Source organism: Alligator mississippiensis, chromosome 8 (genome assembly GCF_030867095.1).
Source record: "Alligator mississippiensis isolate rAllMis1 chromosome 8, rAllMis1, whole genome shotgun sequence".
NCBI classification, from domain to species: domain Eukaryota; kingdom Metazoa; phylum Chordata; order Crocodylia; family Alligatoridae; genus Alligator; species Alligator mississippiensis.
Genome location: NC_081831.1, coordinates 14,366,118 through 14,387,500, shown reverse-complemented (window position 1 = coordinate 14,387,500; position 21,383 = coordinate 14,366,118). Strand labels below are relative to the sequence as shown.

The 21,383-nt window shown below is 45.4% G+C and overlaps 2 protein-coding genes across 3 annotated transcripts in view; one reads left to right on the top strand and one right to left on the bottom strand.

Annotated features, from left to right (window-relative positions):
• METTL23 (methyltransferase 23, arginine) overlaps positions 1–3,006 on the bottom strand; it is a 4,250-nt gene extending 1,244 nt beyond the window's left edge. The window contains exons 1-3 of one of the 2 annotated variants that reach the window (XM_006269219.4): positions 2,889–3,006; positions 1,387–1,491; positions 70–307 (exon numbers count right to left, since the gene is read on the bottom strand). In XM_006269219.4, the coding sequence (XP_006269281.2) occupies positions 70–307; positions 1,387–1,491; positions 2,889–2,993 (448 nt within the window). In that variant the 5' untranslated portion in view covers positions 2,994–3,006. Of the gene's footprint in view, positions 1–69; positions 308–1,386; positions 1,492–2,888 lie in introns of those variants that run through there. The other variant, XM_014601837.3, reaches the window with a different exon arrangement.
• Positions 3,007–5,937: 2,931 nt separating this feature from the next.
• JMJD6 (jumonji domain containing 6, arginine demethylase and lysine hydroxylase) lies at positions 5,938–19,631 on the top strand. The gene is made up of 7 exons (XM_006269220.4): positions 5,938–6,129; positions 6,399–6,787; positions 10,157–10,443; positions 12,464–12,599; positions 13,755–13,893; positions 14,566–14,693; positions 16,346–19,631. Exons 1-7 carry the CDS (start codon positions 6,001–6,003, stop codon positions 16,380–16,382), a joined length of 1,245 nt encoding a protein of 414 aa, XP_006269282.1. The 5' UTR covers positions 5,938–6,000; the 3' UTR covers positions 16,383–19,631.
• The last annotated feature ends 1,752 nt before the right edge of the window (positions 19,632–21,383 follow it).

The window sequence follows — 21,383 nt, the reverse complement described above, 5'->3', positions numbered from 1 at the left end:
CGAACACTTATTTCATAGTTTTACTCTGCCTTCCTAAAAGTTCTAGACATTTTATTTATGAGGACTTACCTTCTGGTTCAAAAAACACATCGGATCCCAGAATAATGTCTACTGGAGGCAAAAAGAGCAGATTTGGAGAAATCTGACCCCAGGTGAGTCCTAGAACACGTACCCCATGAAGGTTATTCATACGACAGCTTTGCCAACAGTTTTCCAAGCACTGAGGTAGTTCTTCGCTATCTGATAGTATTACTTCTGCACCACATTTAGCTGCTACTATACCAGGTAAACTCACACCGGCTCCAATCTAAAAGTGAAGGATGGATGAGTCTTGCATCTTAAGCTGTTAATATTGCGGCAGTTCTTCAAATTCACTTAGGTTATCTCTAAAGTAGATTTTTACCCCTTCTCCCTGGGAGTATGCAGAATGGTGGGGAGCTGCCCCTGTTCCCTGGATAAGCCACCTGTGACCCCATCCTGCTCCCTGCCAGGACTCTGTGGCTGCACATTGTGAGTCCTAAGCCCTATGTGCTGCCTGGCTGGGCAGCAACCCCAGCCCTGCCCAACTCCCCACCTCACCATGGGGGTCTCAATTCCCACTCTCCCCACTTACCTGTGGGAGCTGCTCCAGGCTACCTGGCATCCATGTGCATATACATGAACATGGCATCCCCTGCCAGACTGCCCTCCCCGCAGCCCCTTGCAGACTGGAACTCTGCATCCTGCAGAAAGCTCTGCAAAACTGCAAAATCCATGGATTTCTCCAGTAAAATGAGAAGTCCATGTTTTCCTCTGGTAAAGAGGAGAAATCCATGGTTTTTCTCCATTTTCCCCATGGGAAATGGAAAACCTGGATCTCTGATAGTCAGCAATATGAATCTATTATCAATTTCTATTTGGCAGATACTAGGGTGAACTAGACAGTCCACATTTACAGACATCTTAGTTACTGAATTGATGGGCCTTAACATGAAGGCCATATTTAAGGCAAAGTACCCCATCAATACCTAACTGTGCAAAATGTATAGATGAATTAGGGTGTCACTACCACCCCATGCAAAGAATTTGCAAGCTGGTTAATAAACCTCCAATGCCATCAGAGCATTTACCGCAGCATTAAGTTTCTGATGTAAGTTGGATCCAAAATTAGACGGGCTGGGGCAACATGAACAGAATTGAAAAGAAAAAATAAACGATGATGATACTAAATCAAGACTTCTATAAACCCTGGGAGGAAACAAAAAAATTATGCCCTTTACAGCTTTCATTTTAATTGAAAAAGAACTCACAATTTTAAAACCAGTAGATATTCAAAGAGTAATGTTGATTCTGTTATTCTTTGTTTTTAAAAAAATATTGCATGATTTATAAAAGAACAATTTTTACCTCCAAAACTCTCTTGCCAGGTAGCTTTCTTCTGTGAAACCACAGGTACTGAGCAAGGACCACGGCACACGGCCAAACATACATGCCATACTGGGAATCCAGGACCTGAAACGATAAGCTCTTTCTAATAAATTTCAGCAGCACTACAGAATATTTTGAAAGGAAAACAAAAATGTTATATTAATACCTTTTATTCTAGACCAGACTTAAGTTTTTTTGCTCATTTCAAATTTGATCCTGAGTTACTTCAATTAATTTTCTGCTAGCATGCAAATAAATGTACAGCCCGACAATTAGGGGAAAAAATTGCTTGCCCTTTAGCTAGAGCTTCCCTACTAATTTATTAAAGATCGTTCCTGTTACACCTGCTACAGCACTGGGGTATTCCAGCCTTTATTTAATAATGCTCCAGATTCCCCCAAATAAGCTTACGGAAGTATAGGACTCAACCCACAAGAACTTTGCTGTCAAGATTTGATTCGGAAATTCATCTTGGGCTGACTTTTTTGATTTCATCTCATTTCCCCAAGAGCTATCCTCTCCAGTCACAAACCCCATTAGTCAGTTTTTGCCTTTATATGGTGGTTCAGTAATATACAATCATAGATACCACAGGTAGCAATTGCTGTGTTTTCATAAAGGTAAAGGACAACCCTGTCCTGCTTACACGCTCAAATAAGTTTAACAATTGTGTATCATGGACTGCACGGCATTTTTTAAAAATATTTATGGCACTGATTTAGAGCAGTCCTACATGAGAAACCAACTTGGGATTCTAACTAAACAGTTACTGTTAACTCCATTAGCTGCAGAGATAGGACCTAATACACTTCTCATCATGATCAAAAAGGCAGCTCAGCTGCACAGCTTGCAAGAATGGGAGCAATTACACAGTTCCTTTTAGTTTCTTTAATGCCTTTGGACAGGCTTTTATTTATTTATTTACTTATTTATTTTTGCCTGGTTTGAAATGTTTTCAACCTAGTCCAATTTTTACACTGGCTTGAAATGTAAGGTAAGCCTCAGGTGCAAAGTAGTTATTCACAGTGTAAGGTACGGAGAGGTGGAGATTCAAAAAATAAAAGTGCTCCTTTGAACTGTTTCAGCATAACTGGGTTTTCCTTTCATCTTTTGCCATCCAGCACAGTAAAAAATGTGCACACACACTAATGCCTGGAGATCATACACTCCCGCTCACACACACACACCCCCTAATACCTGGAGATCTCTCACTCTCACACATACACACACACACACACACACGCAGATCGTACATCCCTCCTCCCCACCACACCCATTACCTGGAGATCACACACACCCCCCCCCTGCAGATCCTACATCCCCCCCGCGGAGATCTCTCTCACGCCCGCAGATCTCCACGCAGCCTCCCCCCGGCCCCGTGCGCGGCGCTGTACACGGGCCGCCGCCGCCCGCGCCGGGGCCTCGCCGAGCGGCCGGGCCCATCCCGGGAAGCGGAGATCCGCGCTGGGTGCAGCCCGCACCTGGGGGACGCGCACCGCCAGCCCCGGCCCCAGCCCCGGCCCCGCGCCGAAGCGGAATTCCGGCGCGCCCGGGCCCGGGCCAGGCCCCGGCCCCGGCTCGCACATGGAGCCAGTCCGCGCCGCGCCGGCGGAAGGCAGTGGAGGCGCCGCCCCTCGCTCGCGGAGCTCGGCCCTGCCGCGGCCCGGGGGCAGTCCGAGTCACCTTCCCCGGAGCGCAGCCGCAGGATCTGCCGCGCTGCAGCCCGAGCGGGCTTGAAACCGGCTCCAGAGTCCCGCACGTTTTCAAGCACTAACTTGGGAGCTGCCGGGCTCTTGTTAGCGCTGCCCGGGCGTTTTCCCAGGGGATCATGGCTGTGCACGCGGGGCTGTGTCCGTGTGTGGCAGGCCTGGCAGTGAAGTGCGTGAGTGACCATTGCTCTGCATGCCTGGCCGGTCTACACTGACTGCGGGATGGGCCAGTGGATTGCGATCCACGGTGATTGTAGCAAGGGCTTTCTGGTCCCTGCCGCTGGACCGGAGCGGGCTGCACAGTCTGGTCTCAGACTTGAGGGTTCATGGCCACGCTCCCTTCCTGGAGTACTAAGGGAGAGGTAGACAATTGTCTTACCTGTAGATCTAGGTATTATAACATGGGATATTGGAGAAAGAGAAGATGGAGAACCAATGCAGTGAAACTGTACAGGAGATGAAAGGCGGTCTGTTCTTTTTGTCATTTAAACTCGTGCTGCCTTGAGTGGCAACCTTGGCAGACCACATTTTTCGTTATTATGTGGCCCACAATTGGCTTTGAATGTATTTTCCTATAAAAGGGTTTAAATTCGTGCTGCCTTGAGTGGCAAATTTAGCAGACCAAAATTTTCGTTATCATGTGGCCCACAATTATCTTTGAATTTATTTTCCTATAAAAGGATTTAATCTCTCAAGCTCCTGCTGGAGGCTAAGAGCCTCCAGCTCTTAGCCTCGTCCCTCAGGATCTGCAGTGACTTCCCTCATCCCATCCCACTAAAACAGTCATTCACAACCTTTTTAAACCAGAGGCAGGCCTCAGAAAAGGCTGGGTTGTTGTTTTTCACTCATTTCTTGACTACAGGAAAATAATCGAGCAATTCTTCTATTGCAGAGAGCTCCGAAAATCCACAACTGGTCAGAATATTTTTGACATGACAGATTCCCACTCGAAATCTCTGTCTGGCACCCTGCTTGGGAATTGCGGGATTAAATGCCTTCAATTCCTAAATCCAGCACGTGGGTGTTTCATACAAAGAAATGTTACTCTGCTGCAGTGACTCTCAACCTTTGTAGACTCGAGGCCTCCCCTCAGAAAATGCCAGCTCTTAGTCTTCACCAGGGACCCTGGTTTTCTCGGATTTAAAAAAAATCCCCAATTTTCAGCTTTAAAAAGTAACCCCAAATCCACATTTTTTCCAGGATTAAAATGAAACACCACTAACATATATTAATATATGTTTAATATATTAAACATATTAATATTTTAAAAGGAAACACCAATTATATATATGTGTGTGTGTTTGTGTGTGTATGTGTATGTATATATATAGTGATATTTTAATCACAGAAATATGTGGATTTGGGGTTACTTTTTTAAGCTGAAAATTGGGGATTTTTTTAAATCTGAGAAAACTAGGATCCCTGGTCTTCCCTCATTTCTTGGCTATGGAAATAAACAGGTTTTCTGTTGCAAAGAACTCACCCAATTATGGATTTCTATGTGAAATCTCCGATTATTTGTAACCCTAACATTGCATGGCACCCCACATCCTCCTTGAAAGGCTCTCCAGGCACCCCAGGGCGTGACTGCGACTCCCTGCTCTACGGGGTTAGGACAACATGGAATCGGGGGCAGCCTTCGGATTCATATCTGGCCTGTTGGGATGAGAGGACCTGGCAGGTAGGACTGTGCGAAATGGCACTGTTCCATTTCGTCTTGAGTCTCAAGGTTTCGACGGAACAACGTTTCATATCGAATTTCATTTTGATTCGAAACAGCTGTTCCGTTTTGCTTTGTCAAAACAGCGAGGCTGTTTCGAATTTGTTTTGACATTTCGCTAGATCATCCGAGGACGGGGAGTCAGCCCAGCTGGACTGACTTCCCATCCCCAGTGCTATGGTCAAACATTTCGACTTTTGAAACATTTCAACTAGCCTCCTTTTGTTTCAAGGTTGTTTCAAGAGCTTTTGTTTCGTTTCGATTGGGCTGTTTCGACCTCAAAATGAGTCAGAAGTGTCAAAACGAAATGGACGGCGAAATTTCGCACAGCCCTACTGGCAGGGCCCTTCCCCTGCTACATCACACTGCCTTCCTTTGTTTTTTGGGGTTTTTTTGCAAAAAGGATTTTTTTGGTGGCAATTTCCTAGTTATCTGCATGTGGCAAATAGAGGCTGTGTTGGGGAGCCGGTGGAAATAAAAGGAGGGATTACAAGTGTGGGTGAATCCCAGGAGGCATAGATAGGTCAGGTATCCAGGTTGTAGCCTAACCTGGATCTAGGTTGATCTAGAGCAGGGGTGGGCAATTATTTGGGGCAGAGGGCCACCTACTGCATTTTGGCAAGCCATCAGGGGCCGCATGACAGGCAGCCCAGAACAGATTTTGCGGGGGCACCGTGGGCTGGATAGAATGGCCTGGCGGGCCGCATCCAGCCCGTGGGCCACATTTTGCCCACCCCTGCTCTAGAGGAAAAGGCAATCGGGACTCCTAGTATCTTTTATGAGACCAACAAGATTTTTGCACACAAAAAAAAGTTCTTTAATTGCAAGCTTTCAGGCACAAACACCCTTCATCAGGCATGGGAGAGGAGACTTTAACAGTTCCCCTGGATACAGCCGAGGGACGTGCGCGCAAGTGCCCCCAAACCTGGGCACGTGCGAAAGGAAGGGCATCCAGGCCCCGCCCCTTCCCCTCAAGTGCCCTTCTCAAGATGGCGGCCAGTCCGCCACGTCGCGGTGGCCAATCCGCGCGGTGCGGATGTGACGGAGGGAGCGGAGAGGACCAATGGGGTGGCGGCGGCGCGCCCGCGGGGCGGGCGAAGGCCGGGGCAGCGGCGGGGGTGAAATTTCTCGAAGCGGCGGCGGCGGCGGTGGCGGGGCTCGAGTATGAACCATAAGAGCAAGAAGCGGATCCGCGAGGCGAAGCGCAGCGCCCGGCCCGAGCTCAAGGACTCGCTGGACTGGACGCGCCACAACTACTGCGAGACCTTCCCGCTCAGCCCGGCCGCCTGCAAGGTACCGGCGGGGGCGCGGCGCGGCGCGGGGGGCGCGGGGCTGAGCAGGGGGCCGCGGGGGTGGAGCCGTGTCGGCCGCGCCGCTTCCCTCCCAGAGAAACAGTGTCTCCAGGACCCTTCTTGCGGTCTGGCGTTTCCCCGGGGGAGCGTTGAGTGTAGGTGGAAACACAACCCCACGCGGGGCTGGGGCTGGGGCTGGGGCTGGTGCCGGCCCCGGGAGACGGGCCCCTGGTCACGCGCGTTTTTAAACCCCGCTTCCCGCTCACGCAGGACAATGTGGAGCGGGCGGACGCGCTGCAGCTGTCGGCGGAGGAGTTCGTGGAGCGCTACGAGAAGCCCTACAAGCCCGTGGTGCTGCTGAACGCGCAGGCGGGCTGGTCCGCCCAGGAGAAGTGGACGCTGGAGCGCCTGAAGCGCAAGTACCGCAACCAGAAGTTCAAGTGCGGAGAGGACAACGACGGCTACTCCGTGAAGATGAAGATGAAGTATTACATCGAGTACATGGAGACCACGCGTGACGACAGCCCCCTCTACATCTTCGACAGCAGTTACGGCGAGCACCCCAAGCGCAGGAAACTGCTGGAGGACTACACCGTGCCCAAATTCTTCACTGACGACCTGTTCAAGTACGCGGGAGAGAAACGCAGGCCGCCTTACAGGTACCGTACCGCGGCGTGAGATGGGCGGAGACGTCCGACCCGTGAGCGGCTCCAGATGTTTTAATTTCTGTGTAACTTGACAAGTCTTCTAATATTTTAAGATTAACCTGCAGCCCTGGCCTTGAGAGGAGGAAAGACAAAACTGTTGTTAAAAATTCCCAGGTTCAGTTGCCACCTTGGATCCAGGCTTTTGTTACGCGATGTTAGATAAGACAACGCTTGCTGCTTCATATTCTCCCTTAAAAAAGTGCTCATAGTGTCTGCTTTGCCATTTTTTGTACTAGCGATGAATATTGGTAATGTCCGTAAGGTGACAATGAGGTTGTTCGTATTCATTAGGCCGTTGAGGAAAGTTTGCATGTGTGTGCAAGCTACATCCTAAGGGCTTGTGTCTTAGGGCATTACATTCTTAACTCAATTGGCTATCTATAGTCTGTCTTTTTTCTTTAATAAGTAAAAATAGGGTAGTTACTGCATTTTTGAAGGCTGGGCTGGACACCTCATGTTAGTGACCTCTAGCAAACACATATTAACTCACTTGAGTCGCTCAGCAATTCATTTAAAGTAAAAAGTCTAGTGTAAATGAGAGAAGAGCTTGTGTGAAATAGGGAACCCAAAAAGATTGAATCCCCTCTTCTTTTGTTAGGACTGACCTTGCAGCGAATTATATTAAAAAGGTTATCTAAGTCTGTCCCAACCATGCAGTTGGTCCAATATAAGATGTCGCCCACAAACACGCTTGCCTTTTGCATGTTTCTTGGACCGTCACAGCTACAACATCACTTGAACGCTACCATTTTTTCTATGTTGGCATATGATCAGAACGAACTCAAATGTTAATGGTAGTTGGGTATTCCCAGGTAATTGTCCTCTTACAGCCACACTGCTTGCCTGGGTGCCCTACCACTTGAGAGATGCGCCTGCCTGTCTGTTTAACAAAAAAATCTGTCCTATGCTGCTGTCACCTGTTTCACATCATGAGCAATACAGCCTCATCCAGAGCCACTGTGAGGAGAGTCGCATGGCATTTGCTGAGTTGTTTCTTTCACTGATCTGAAACTAAAGCCTTGATCATGTGAGAACTTGATTTTTCTCCTGAGGTATAATGGAGTAAGTGATAATAAATAACTAAGTAAATGGAGCAGGAAGGTACCAGGGTGCTAAGTTTCACGTGTGGCCTACTTGGAGTCTTACTGCACTGTTTCTTTCAGACGCTGGAAACTGACCTGTTTAGATGCCAGTTTTGTAGACGTTAGCAAATGCTGAGATTATTCTTGTCGTCAAATACAACTTCCGAGGAAGGACACTGCTCCTAGTACCACAATCATACCTGGTACTACGTTACGTAGAAACTGATAAGGATTGGTTATGATAACTGTGTATTATGCAAACTTAACCAGGGCTTTAGGTAAACTAAATAACTTCATTGTAATTATCCTGAGCCAATAACATCCCAGCCACCCCAATTGGTTTTCCATATGCTAATCTCCTTATATGGAATATTGGAAGCTGGAGCTTTCCCACAACTTTATAAAACTCTGAAAAGTACTTTTTCCTCAGTAGTGTTCCAGTGTACTTAATCTTGAAATGCTACATCCATTTAGAAAAATAGATTAAAAATATTTAGTAACCTTTTGAGTAGAATTAACTAAAAGTACCATCGTGACAGCTCAGCTTCCTGTTGAAGTAGGGATGCAGGCACCAAAGTTAAGCATTGACATTCTGTATAAAGTTGTACAGAGGCTTTTAAAGAGAGTTTCAGTTTTTTTAAGCCTGGCTTTTAACCTCTTTGAAGCAAATATAAAATGTGTTAATTTCAGTTGTGAACACTGCGTGATGAAGCATAAATACAGTAACTTTGCCCAGCCTGGTGAAATATTTTATAATCCACCATAAAAGAATGGCACTTTAGAACTATGGGTAGCACCGCCCAAGCTATGAATAATTGTAGCCAACCTGTTCATGTTTGTTTAGTTGTAAACCTTGAGGCAGGGATAGGTGAATGCACATTGGCAGGGTGAAGCTGCCAGCGTGTCAGCCTGTAAAAAAAAATCCAGGTATAGACAGAAAAATGGCATTGACAGTTGCATTGCATGTCTTAAGCTCTGCTGCTTGAAGATGCTTCATGTATCTGTTTTAGCAGAGAACTCTCACTCTGCTACTGACTCGTGTGGCCTTGCAGAGCTCAAGTTGTTCTATATAAGGGCCTGAATTCAGCATTGGCTTTGGCATCAAGAGAACTATGACCCTACTGCTCTCTTTCTCTTGCAGCTGATTTACAGGGTAGAACGAATGCAGCTTGACTCTCAAGTCTTGGGTGGCATGTCCAACACTGGCAATCTACACTTACCAACTGTGCTGACTTCCTCCATTCTTTGAACTCCTGCTGGGTGCTTCTCATATTGAAGGGCATTTATGGTGTTGCTGGAAGGGGACTTTCTATTTTCTACTTCCTGTGCTTTACCCCTTAACCCCTCCTTTGTCTAGAAGACAGGTGGAAGTAGAAACATTGGCTTTTTTTTTTTCCTGGAGAGCATCTAGTAGCAGTTAACCCAGCTAAAGTTATCAGAAGCTAATGTGACAACCTATATTATCATTCTGCCCCAGAGTAATTTGAGACTAGGAAGGATGCAGTTACCCTTAAGTCTGTAAAACAGATGCAGTTCTCTGCACAGAGAGAAATACGTCTTGCTCATAGGAATGAGAATATACTTACCAAATCTTGGCAGAGACTACTGGAAAATAGACTGCAACCAGGTAAATGATACGATATATAAAAAGCATGAGGAGAGAGCAGGGCAGATGGGAGCTATATAACATCATTCTGCATCTTTACTGAGGATCCTCAAATATTCTTTCCTATTGGAACAAAAGCTGCAGCCTAGGATCTCATGATCTAGAAATGCTGTTTGAGTAGCAAAGAGAGCTTAGAACAGCTGGGACTGGAAGGGACTTCCTGGTTCAGTGATTCTGGTCTCCTGCTGTGACAAGCATATTGGCCTAATAATGAACATCCTTAAATACCAAGGAGTTCAGACCCTTCAAATAGCTGGGTCCTAATGAGGAATCATCTATATGTGTTATAGTTGTCTTTTTCAATTTTTTCCCATCAAGGAATTATAAAGGTAGTTGCGATGATTCCTTTTGATCTGAAGGCAAAACAATATAATGTGTCCTTTGCGGTAGCACAAACCTAATGATCTCCTGCAGTCACTGTTACATTGCTCTCTTTGGGTTCCAAAACAAAGAAGCATTACCGAAAAAGCCAGGTTAATTTCAAGGTCTTAAAAATACAAGGAAAGTAGATGCAGGAATGTAGCTACATCTCTGGGATGTGACTAACCTCTCTCTTTCCCCTCCCTTGTGTAGGTGGTTTGTGATGGGCCCTCCTAGATCAGGAACAGGAATTCATATTGACCCCTTGGGAACTAGTGCCTGGAATGCCTTGGTCCAGGGACACAAGCGCTGGTGTCTCTTTCCTACCAGCACGCCCAGAGAGCTGATCAAAGTGACACGAGAGGAAGGAGGGAACCAGCAGGATGAGGCGATCACTTGGTTCAACATCATTTATCCTAGGACACAGCTCCCCACCTGGCCCCCTGAATTCAAGCCCCTGGAAATCTTACAGAAATCTGGCGAGACTGTCTTTGTGCCAGGTATGGGTGATTCTATAATGAAATTTGAGGTTGGTAGGAGAGTGTGTTTTCAGATGTCTCCTGCCTGACAGTGGGATGTTTTCATGGCCCACATTCTCTAGAACAGATGGGTGCCTATTCTAGGACACTTGGAAGAACTGCATGCCCTGGGTTGCCTTTGAATATTCAAAGAGCAAAAAAAATTATTTCATAGTCACAAATACCCTGTAGTAGGTCACAAGCACCATGTTCTGAACAAGCAGAACACAAGAGGGCATACTCTTTGCTCGGGAACATGATCCTGAACTAAATTATACAGTTAGGAAGGAATCAAAGGTACAGAAAAATTGAGGCCTTCAAGGCTCATTATTAAAATGTATTCTTGAGCTTACAAACAGTGTAACAGATTAAAAGACTTCAGTTGTCACAGCTGTGAGGAAAGAACAATGGAAAGGTGCTGACAGATACCAGCTGCTTTCTTATTTCCATGACCATTAAAAGCAAAATTAGGAGTAGAAATTAAAAAAGGCCTCTCTAGTAGGGCACTTTCATTTTGTGGTATGGGATGTGAGCCTACAGCCCTGTGATTAGCAGGGGAACATGGTTAACAGAGCAGGAGAGTTTTTGGCTGCTGAATTGTAGTGTCAGATTTAGCCATGACTTGCCCAGCATCACACAACAAGTTGTCTATCTCCTTCTTTTATACTTGTTTGTTTCTCTGCTAAAAATCTGGAGTAGCTTTGTGCTTGAAAAGTATCTTGTGATTGTTGTGGTACTCTGCAGTGCATCTTTGATTAGGAAGGCTCTGTAGCCATCAGTTTGTTTGGGGTTTTTTTTTGTTTTAATTATAAAGCTTAATTCTATTCTGTATGTGTGTGGTATTTTAGTCAGACAAGGTTCCTTGGGTGAATTTGATATCTTTTATTAGACCAACCCAAATAGTTGGAGAAATTTATTTTAGTGGGTTTTCAGCTAGATCATAACATAACAGTGTTTAAAATATGACTGTAAAAACTTGCTAAACAAGGATGAAAACTGACCTACAATGTGATAGCAGGATCTGGGTCATAGTGGCGCTTCCTGTTAAGTGAGCTGCTAGCAGCCATAGGTTCAGAAATGTCACTGTCAAATTACATCTTCATTGGGAGTCTTTGTGAACTGGAAAGGTCTGTCACTTAACAGCAGACTTTTGCACTGAGGTAAAGAGAGGTGCAATCTTCTGTTACAGTAATTTGTGTATGGGCAGGGGAAGGGTAGGTAGACACTTTGGAATAAGATCTAGCAAAAAGGCCCAGCAGTGTACAGAAGACTGCTTGGTCTGTTAGGTTTAGGAAACTTAACGCTTGGTGGGTCAAGTGCTTGGGGCAGAGACTTAAAAAACATTCTTTATGGGAACATATGACTTCTTAAAAGGAGTCTGTTGGTTCTGTATTTGGGAGAGAAGGAAGTTAAGGACATTAGTTTGAGACTTGGGAGATGGGGCACAGACGGAAAACTTGTTTACATTGATTGGGGGATGCAGATAGCTGATGTAAATCCATTAACCCTGGATAACTGTCTGAGAACTACCTCAGACTTGGTTTACAACTCTACAAACAACAAGGGTAGGTGCTGTCTGTCTGCATCACCCCTGGGGAAATCTTTTGCTGAAGGCAGTTGTAGGTCAGTACTGCATGTGAATATCCTGGGATAGCTGCATGTATGTCTGTTCCTGATCCTAGTGCAGTTTATATTCCTATATGCAACTGATTGAAATTATGCCACAATCTGCATCCATTTGTCCAGGCCCAGAGCTTAGCTGAGTTCCCCTCCCTGACACAGTCTTCCTGTAGCCTTGCGTAGATTCCTTGCTTCTTTGTGCCTCCGTTGCCCTCCGTGAAAGGGAGGGAATAGTACTGTTATACATCCTGAAGTATAAAAATATCTGATGCTACCGTAATGAGAGTGAGGAGAGGTTGGAACATCTACATGCTTTATGCTGCCTTTTAATTGCTTTTTCAAATTGCCTAGCTGAAGGTGATCTCTTGATTTCCATTTGTAGGTGGCTGGTGGCATGTAGTTCTCAATCTCGACACAACCATTGCCATCACACAGAACTTTGCCAGCTGTACCAATTTCCCTGTAGTATGGCACAAGACAGTAAGAGGGAGGCCCAAACTCTCAAGGAAATGGTACAGGTAAGGGCTGCAGGAATTTCCTGTTCTTATATCCACCTTCCTCCCTGTGAAAGGGATGACTGGAGTTGGGATGACTAGAAAAAACATACCCACTTTAAGATGGTCTTGAGGAAAATGTGCTGTCATTTTTAAATCCATGTTTTCTAAACTCTGTCCCGCTTTTACAGTAGCATTTCATTGCAAAGGGCACTAAGTTAAGTTGGTGGCTAAGTCTTGCTTCCTGGAAAAGTATACAATGGATGGTTTCAGATCTAGATTAGATGATCTTGGGAGGTCCCTTTGAGCCCTACTTTTCTGTGGTTCCTACAATCTTGTCTGGCATAACTTGAAGTCAAGCAATGCATGAACTCCAAGAGTGCAGTCTGAGAATTTTATGAACCATATTGAAATGGCTTGCTTGAAGAGAGCTCACTGCCTCTGCATTTTTATCTAACTCATCCTCCAGGTATTCAGAGGGCAATTACTACTGGTGAAAGGTGCTGGCAGGCCTTCCGCATGGAGAGGGTGTTCCTACCAACCCTTATCTGTAGGCACAACAATGAATGTGCCTTGTTCTTTGTCCCTGTTATGCCCTTGATCTCTTTCCAGAGGCTGCCAACAAGGGCGCAATCATGACTAGCTATAGACACTGCTGTAATGGGACGTGCTGACAACCAACCTATTTCACTTAGATTGCTAAACAGCCATCAGGTGGCAATATCTAGGTTGCTGTTAATCTGAATCTGTTCAGATACCCTTTCCAGAAGTGCCAGGCTAATTATGTCATGACTGATGCCTAAAGCTATCCAGTGCACATATCTAGTATCTGGTTTTAAGGACATGCTTCTCAGTTGTCATGGTATCCAGAAGCACAATAGCTTCTGAAGAGAAACACAATTTACTTTAATGAATAATTTGTTCTCTTAAAGAAGACTTAAGCATTTACAGCTCTTTAATGTCAATAATACAGAAAATATTTCTGGAGCCTGTCTAAATACTCCCGTAGCTACAGCTTGGGTCCCGTCTCAGGAGGGTTCCACAATACCAGATGATTCTGTCTCCCTGTTCCTACTTCAGTTGTAACTTACAACCAGTCTGCACTGATAAAAGCACAGACATTGATTTTCATTTAGAGGTGATATGGAAATGCTAATCATGAAGCTTGGCTTTGCGTAGGATTCTAAAGCAAGAGCATCCTGAGCTGGCAGTGTTAGCTGATTCAGTTGACCTACAAGAATCTACAGGTATCGCTTCTGATAGCTCCAGTGATTCTTCCAGTTCCTCTAGCTCCAGCTCCTCAGACTCCGATTCAGAGGTAAGGATTTGCCACAGCGCACAACTCTTGTTCTGTGACTATATTATACTTCTCGGCAGCTTATTGGAGTTGTAGAAGTTGCGTGCATAAAAACCCTGAATTTTACCATTCTTTGTAAGGTGGTATCATTAATGTAAGTGAAACTTTAGGCTCCAAAGTTCAGTCCTGAACTATGGAAAATGGTCTCCGGTTTCAACCTTGTGTGGAGGGTGTCCACTCCTAGTTCTAAAGTGAAGCTGTTTACTCTGATCTCTCTTCTCTGCCTGTCCTCCTACCATGGCAGAAAGTGAATCCAAGATTTTTAAAACTGACTAACTTGTAGGTGCGCAACGTAAAACACTTTTTTAAAATGACTCTTCAGGAAGTGCTGGACACCCACTCTCTGGAAATGGGTAGTCATTAAGGGACCAGCTGGGCATCTACAAATCTTGGTCTAAGTGTTTGACCACAGGTCAGCAGTTAGCTTTGGGAATCAACCAAGGGGTCATAGCTCCTAATTTTTGATCTCTTGTCTAATTATGCTAAAATAGCACCTGTTTTCCCCTCAAGCCTCATGGCAACTGTACCATCACAGATGGGATCTGTGTAAGCTCTGCTGTTTTAATAACCAAAGAAATGGTGGACTTCTGTGCCTTTGGCTTACTCTTCTGTTTGGTTTTTCTCCATGCTTAGTGTGATTCTGGGTCTGAGACAGAGGGGATGATGCATCGGAGGAAAAAGAGAAGAACCTGCAGCATGATGGGTAATGGTGACACGACCTCTCAAGATGACTGTGTGAGCAAAGAACGCAGCTCCTCCAGGTGACCAGGCGTTGGCAGCTGTTTCTTTTTTCCAAACAAAAGACACTGTAAGGTGAATCTGGCAGGGTTAGGTCAGGCTTGACCCATCTCGATGGAGGAGAGAGGAATAGAGAAGGAGACTGCCTAGAACGTGAAACAGCGTGTCATAGGTGCTGTCCCTTCTCCCCTTCCTTATCCAAATCTAATAACTCTTGGTCTTCCCCAAGCTGGAAGCCAGGTTTCTCTTTTTTTAAAAAGAAAAAAGTGCCAAGGAAAAATTTTACCTTATTTAATAAACAATTTTATAACTTCTTCCCAACCATTTATTTTAGTAGACATGCTGTGTTTGGCAGGGGTGGCTGTGGAAATAGCATGGCAGGTTGTGGGGGAAGGGAACAATCTGGTCTGTGCTCAGTGAGGAGCACAACTGTGTGGTAAACAGGCCAAGGACCAGAAGGACCCAGCCTCGAACACCTGTCCCACCTGAAAGGCTTCCAACAACTGTGCAGGTAGCTTCTCCTGCTCCACTGTTGCCTGGATAACTTCAGTCCCTCCCAGGTTACCTTTAAAATGGCTAATTATAACTGTCATTCCAAAGGCTTGCAAATGAGTTTTCCAAAAATAGTGCTGCCCAAGGCTAAGCTCCTAGCTGGCTTGAAGGGTGGGGTGGGAAGAAACACTTTAATTACGTGGTAGTATAACTCATTTGGTGAAACTTACCAGGAAGGAAGGTCTTTCTCCCATTCTTAGCAATATGTGAACGTTGCAAAGTGGCTTGGTATTAAACCCTCCAAAGTGCTTGATTTAGAAACTACTGAATTTCTTGGACAAAAATTACTAAGTTAAGCACACTAAGATGCTCTGTGCTGCAGGCTCCTCCCATTCATTTGTGTATCGTCTAAGTTGTCACAGATCTCGGGGTGCTTCTGATATGTCATAGTTTCAATACTCTATTGAATGAAGGCATAGCCAGCTGAAAGAGGCACAGGGCTTACATGGCTGTAATATGCCTGATGCATCAGGTTTCCAGCCAGCGCCCTGCACCAAATTTGTTCAGTTTACATACTACTGTCTAGCTTCCAGTAATGGAGCATTCTCATGGGAGTTACTCATAAGCCATGTGCAGTTGAAGTAAAAGTGGAAGCCAGCCTTAAATATTTCGGAGTCGCTGGCTACTAATTTCCCACCTGAGGTTAGGCTATCCCATTCATGATGACATCCACAATTCCAGGCCACTTGTGACCTCAGAGTGGGAAGGAGCAGCTCAGAGAACCTCAGCACAGATCCTGGTTTCTTAACTTTTTTAGAAACACAAATTGTATCGCAGAGATCCATCTTTCTGAAGGATCCAGACACTTTATTTAATCTCTTGCACTTATAGTAGAAGTACCTTGTCCAAGACCACCTCTTCCCTAGGAAAGCAGTGGGAGGAGCACCTACCTCATGGCCAGTGTTCTGCTTGTTCCCTCTGCTGTCTCCTAGAGGGTGCTGGCGGAGCTGTTATTTATGGTTGTGTTGAGAAGAACAGGTAGTATAAGCAGAATTGTAGCTAAGGTTTTTTTGCCAAGTATGTTGCAGTTCCTTGAAGAAACTAACCAGCATGCTGCAGGCTTGCATCCTGATGCTCCAGGAAGTGCTTTAGTCCTGACAGGCAGTTGTACTTCTCTTGACAGGATTAGGGAATCTTGTGGAGGCCGCGCTTACCCTTGAGAGATAACAAGACCCGTCTAGAGGCAGCTGCTGCTCGGAGCTCCACTGGCAGTCAGCCAGATCTGTTTCACCCATTTCAGCTCCTGTCTCCTCCTGAACTGTTTTTAAGTTCTCACTGCTCCTCTCTGAACCACACTTTTCTCTTCTGTTCCATGCTCTCTGAGGTTCACCCCTTGCTAACTTGTGGGGGAGGACATTCCCCATCTCTACTGTGCAATGCTTAGTCTGCTTCTGTGCCCCCAGATCAATGCACTAAATGATCAGACGATAAACCCAGCTTTTGGTAAGGACGTGCCATGTGTCTGACGGCTCACAGGGTCCGCAAGGAAGTGGAAGAGATGAGCTTTTAAAGAACTGTTTCTTTTTAAAACCAGCAGGTGAACCCAGGCACCTGCCTTGCTCTGACACTGTCATATGTTTACATGTTGTCCTGCATACACTTGAGAGGGATGCAGCACCTCTGTCCTACGTAGATATCCAGCGGATCTTGTACCAGAGCACTGGAAAGGGGGACAGCTCTACAGACTCTAAGTATAGGGGAGGACTGCGACTGTGGCAACGACTGCCCCTGAGAAGCACCTTTCTCTGTGTACACAGCACCTAAACCAGCTTGAAAGGTCTCTAAGATGTGACATCTTTAACCAGCAGCAATTCACTTATGCTTAGTACCTCCCACAGCAAATATAACAAGATGCACTAGCACCTTGTCGTGACACTGGGGTGTGAGTGAGTCAAGTGGTTTGTTGTAGGTAAAAGCCATGGAAAGGCCATGATCTGTTAACAGTTACCAAACCCCCTTAGGTCCAGGGGGATATTGATGGTGGTGTTTGTCACTGATACATGCTGACTTTTTGATGGTGACTGAATGTTGGGCTTTAAGTAACAAGCAGTTACAGAACTGAGGGCTGAATAAAACCAGTGCTGTTCCCTTATCTAAACAGCTCTTTAAGGTTGGAAGCTGCCTATAACGATTGTTGCCATCTGTAGAAGCAACAGGTGAGGGGAAGGACTATTTTGTCTTAAACTTCTGCAAGTACAATGGGATGCTTGGGTTTGCCCAATTGCCATTGTATTATGTTGTGGGCAGCTCTCCTCCCCAGGGGATCTGTTGGGATTGCTGTTTACCAAGGGCCTGTGCACTAAAAGCTTTCCCGTAGCCTGATCCTTGCCAGGGTGGAGATTTGCTGTGCCAAGGAGAAGTACTCATCTATCAAGAACAACACACCCGAGCCTTGGCTGTTTGTGTTTGCTCTTTCCTGAGCCTTAGCAGATGACAAACCAGCTTTGTTTCCATCCTGCTGTTTGGGAGGGAGAGCTTGTAGAGGAAATGGCCTGTTAGAGTACATGCAGCAATGTCCAGCTACCAGCTGGAGGCAGATTGTCATCCTTAACTGTGATTTCTGTCTGGGTTGGGTTAAGTGGAACCCTGCATGTTGATTGTTAATGTCCATTACTCTGTGATTTCCCCTTTCCTCCTTGGAGACCCGGTTGCAACATGTTGTAAGAGTGAAGCCATCTTGTCTTTGTCACTAGTACAGACCCTTGTTTCCAAACCCCCTGTGTTCCTGTCACTTGTCAGAGGAGCACAGAGTGGTGGCTCATTGGCACATTGCTGAGCAAAATCCAAGGGTTGTGCTAGTGACAACAAATAGCGCTCTGTTGAGCAGTCATGTGAAGGAGGTTCCTTCCCTGAGGCCAGCTGATTCTATAAGGTGTCAAGACTTCCAGCACCCCTAGCCCAGATGCCAGTATTGTGCCCAGCAGATTGACCCCTGGAGTCTACATGGTTCATCTAATCTTCATCAAATGGAGCAAACTTCAGCTGCTGCCTGTTGGGAAACAATATGGGCATTCAGTGTGGGCAGGCTCAGTGCTAATGGTGAGGGCAACCTGGGTTAGCAAGGTCTCTGTGCTGTGCCTTGGGCAGCTCTGCCTGTCTGCCATGCCAGGTTAGTGCATGAAGAGTTGGCAGAAGCTGCAGCTAGCTGTTCCCTTTGACAACATGGGTACAACGCTGCCATTATGATAATGCTAAGAGGTGGAGAAGCCAACCTGCCTCCCAGTGCCAAGGAAGCTCCACCTGTTTTAACAGTAGCATAATCTGAAGATCCAGAGGGCAGAGTGCTTACCCCTTTGTCCTCAGACTGTTGAATGAAGTGAAAATAAAACGGATCAACATGCCTCCTGTTGACTGGCCCATGTTGTGACATTTGACGCTAGCTACAGGGCAGGTGAAGTCGGCAACTATAAACCAGCTTCCACGATCCATGCATTTTCTCATCTGAAGCTCAGCGTCTCTGCTCAGGCAGCCTGTAGTAGTGTCTGGGGGTCAGGACTCCTGGGATCTACATTATGCTCTTCCATTGACGTGTTACCCTGGCCTAGCTGTCAACCTCTGGGTTCTACCTATAAAAAGGAGAGAAGACCTACCTCACAGGGGTGTTGTGAGGCTACGTGTAGCTAATGTTTGTAAGACCCAAAGATTCTTATGCAAAAGTTGTTGAAAATGACAGGACTGTTGAAGGATCCCAGCTTATTTTGAGCTAGAAACTGCTTTCCAAATGGGCACTAACTCCTGTTCCATATAGGAGGTCACTTGAAACTGCTGGATTATTATAATCCTGGTTTTACTGTCTTACGTACTGTGACCAGAGAGAAGAAATTTCTCAAATCAGGCAGTGCTTTCCTACCCCAGTCTGACGGTCAGAACAGATCATATTCCAAGTCTCCTCTACCCCTGCTGCAAGCTGGAGAGATCGGTGGGTAACCATCTTATCAAGCCCCTCTCTGCAGATCCTGTTTAACAGGTGCATGTTTCTTGGTGTCTGTTCTGTACACAAGGCACAATGGGAGCTAGTGGCTCTCTGGAAGGAAGTGCTGGCTTCCCTTCCTCTCCTCTTGCCCTTCAGTAGACTAATGCCAATTTGTGTTCTGAATTACTTCAAGTCTCCTCAGCTGCTTACTAGAGACATCAGCATCTGTCATGCTCCATGTAGGTCCTTTTTCCTCCCTGTATCCTCCACCATTGTGAGGAAAGAGGTTAGACTCCAGGTGAGAGCTCCCTGTTTTCCTCGAGGGTGGGGAGGGAAATGGAGTCCACTGCTCCATTGGCCAGTCACTGCCACCCCAGCCCTGCATTAGCTGCTCTTATCCCTCCATCCAGCAGAGCTGGAATGCTCTTAATTGTTTTATTTGGATGATTGATTGTGTTTGCTTTTTATTTTAAATAAAATGAATTATTTTGCATTACCCTGTTTTGTCCCTGATCTTTATTCCCCCTCTAGACACCTGGAGAAAAAAAAAAAGCATGGGGTGCATCTGTGTTAGCAGGCTTAGTTATGCCAGTGACTAGGGGGAAGCTCTTTTTAATAGTACCATATGGAAAAAGTGTGAGATCTCCAGTATTTTCCATCCCAAACACAGGACTGTTGGAGGCTATCAGTTTTGGAAATGAACACAAATTTTGTTGCTGAGGACATGAATAGAACCTTATCTAGGGTTCGTTATGAGCTTGCAACTGGTATTGATGGCAGAGGAAGGAGCAAAGTATGTTGTAGGCAACTTGCCTTCTCTTGTGCCCATCTCTTGTTGCACACCAGGGCTCAGCTTTATCTTAGGACCTGGTAAGAGGACTCCCATCATCCAGGAGTTTAGAGCTTGAACTGAAACCAAGATGCCATATTCCTTCCACCATAGACTCCTTTGTATTTAAGATGCCCACATTTTCTGACTCGTTAATAAATAAAGACACATTTACAAGGATATAACCTCCACAGTGCATCATCCTTCTACCATTCAATGGTGGGGTTTTTTTCCTTATGCAAATTTAAGGCTCAAGATGTTTTTAAAATAAATACTTAGTTTTAATGAGAAAAGGAGTATGATAAGTAAGACATGCAGTGGAGAGAATGATCAGGAAAGAATCAAACTGTGCACATGTAGGTAGACACGCTCGTTCTCTCACTCACTCACTCTGCATTACATTGAGTTAGTTTTCATGGAGAGCACAGGGACACTGTCTGGGACTTGTTAGTGTTTTTTGTATCTCTTGTGCGTGGGCTGTGAATGAAACCAAAGTTTGCAGAACGATGGGTTCACATGCAGCACTTTTCAGCAGTCAGCCTGGAGCATCTGCAAAACCTCCAGGAATGAAAGAAAAGAGGGTCTGAAGGGTGAAGGGATTTGTGGCAGCTGGCTGGACTGTTACTGACTTACGCTTAAGCCTTGATCTGTTCTTCTCAGTTTTGCTCCTTTCTTCCACCCCCCGAGGTTTGATTTGAAAAACAAGCTCTCAATTCCATATCCATCTTACAAGCTCTTCTTGTGTAAGAGCTTTGCAATTACCCTCATTTAGCCATAAAACTGGCTGGAGCCCAGTAGCAGCAAAACTTGAACAAATTCCCTGTCCCTAGCATGCCATCTTTGGGGGAGTGAATGTCTGATGAAGTTGGAGCTTTTAGCTGCTGGCATTAAGCTGTGCAGTTTGAATACTTGCTGAGCTGTGGTAGAAGTAGTATTCGTAGCCTGATATTATTGTTTTCATTCCTAGAGTTTGCCAAAGGGGTGACCATGTCTAGTTTCCCTCCCTGGGAGAACTGCCATTGCCCTATTCCATCCATCCCTGGGCAGTTTAGAATTCCTTTCATTTACCAGTGTTGACCCTCTGATGTATTCAGAGATCTAAGAAAGGTTTGAAAACCCAGTCCCACCAAAATTAAATAAGAATATTTACATTTTTTAATAGCAAATTCACTAACAAAATACAGAAAAGGGTTAAATGACTGAACAGGACAGAAGAGGCATATGAAGCAAATGGTTAACATTTATAGAATGCATGTGTATAATAGGACATAACAATCTTAACAATATTTGAAAGCAATTGTATCTTAAAACTTATAAGCCCTACAGTCTTAGCCTCTGAGAGGTGTCCAAGTCTCTTAGGGACAGGTCCTTCTTACCTAGGTTTCAAATTAAGTTTTAAAAGAGTTCTTATCTTAGTTC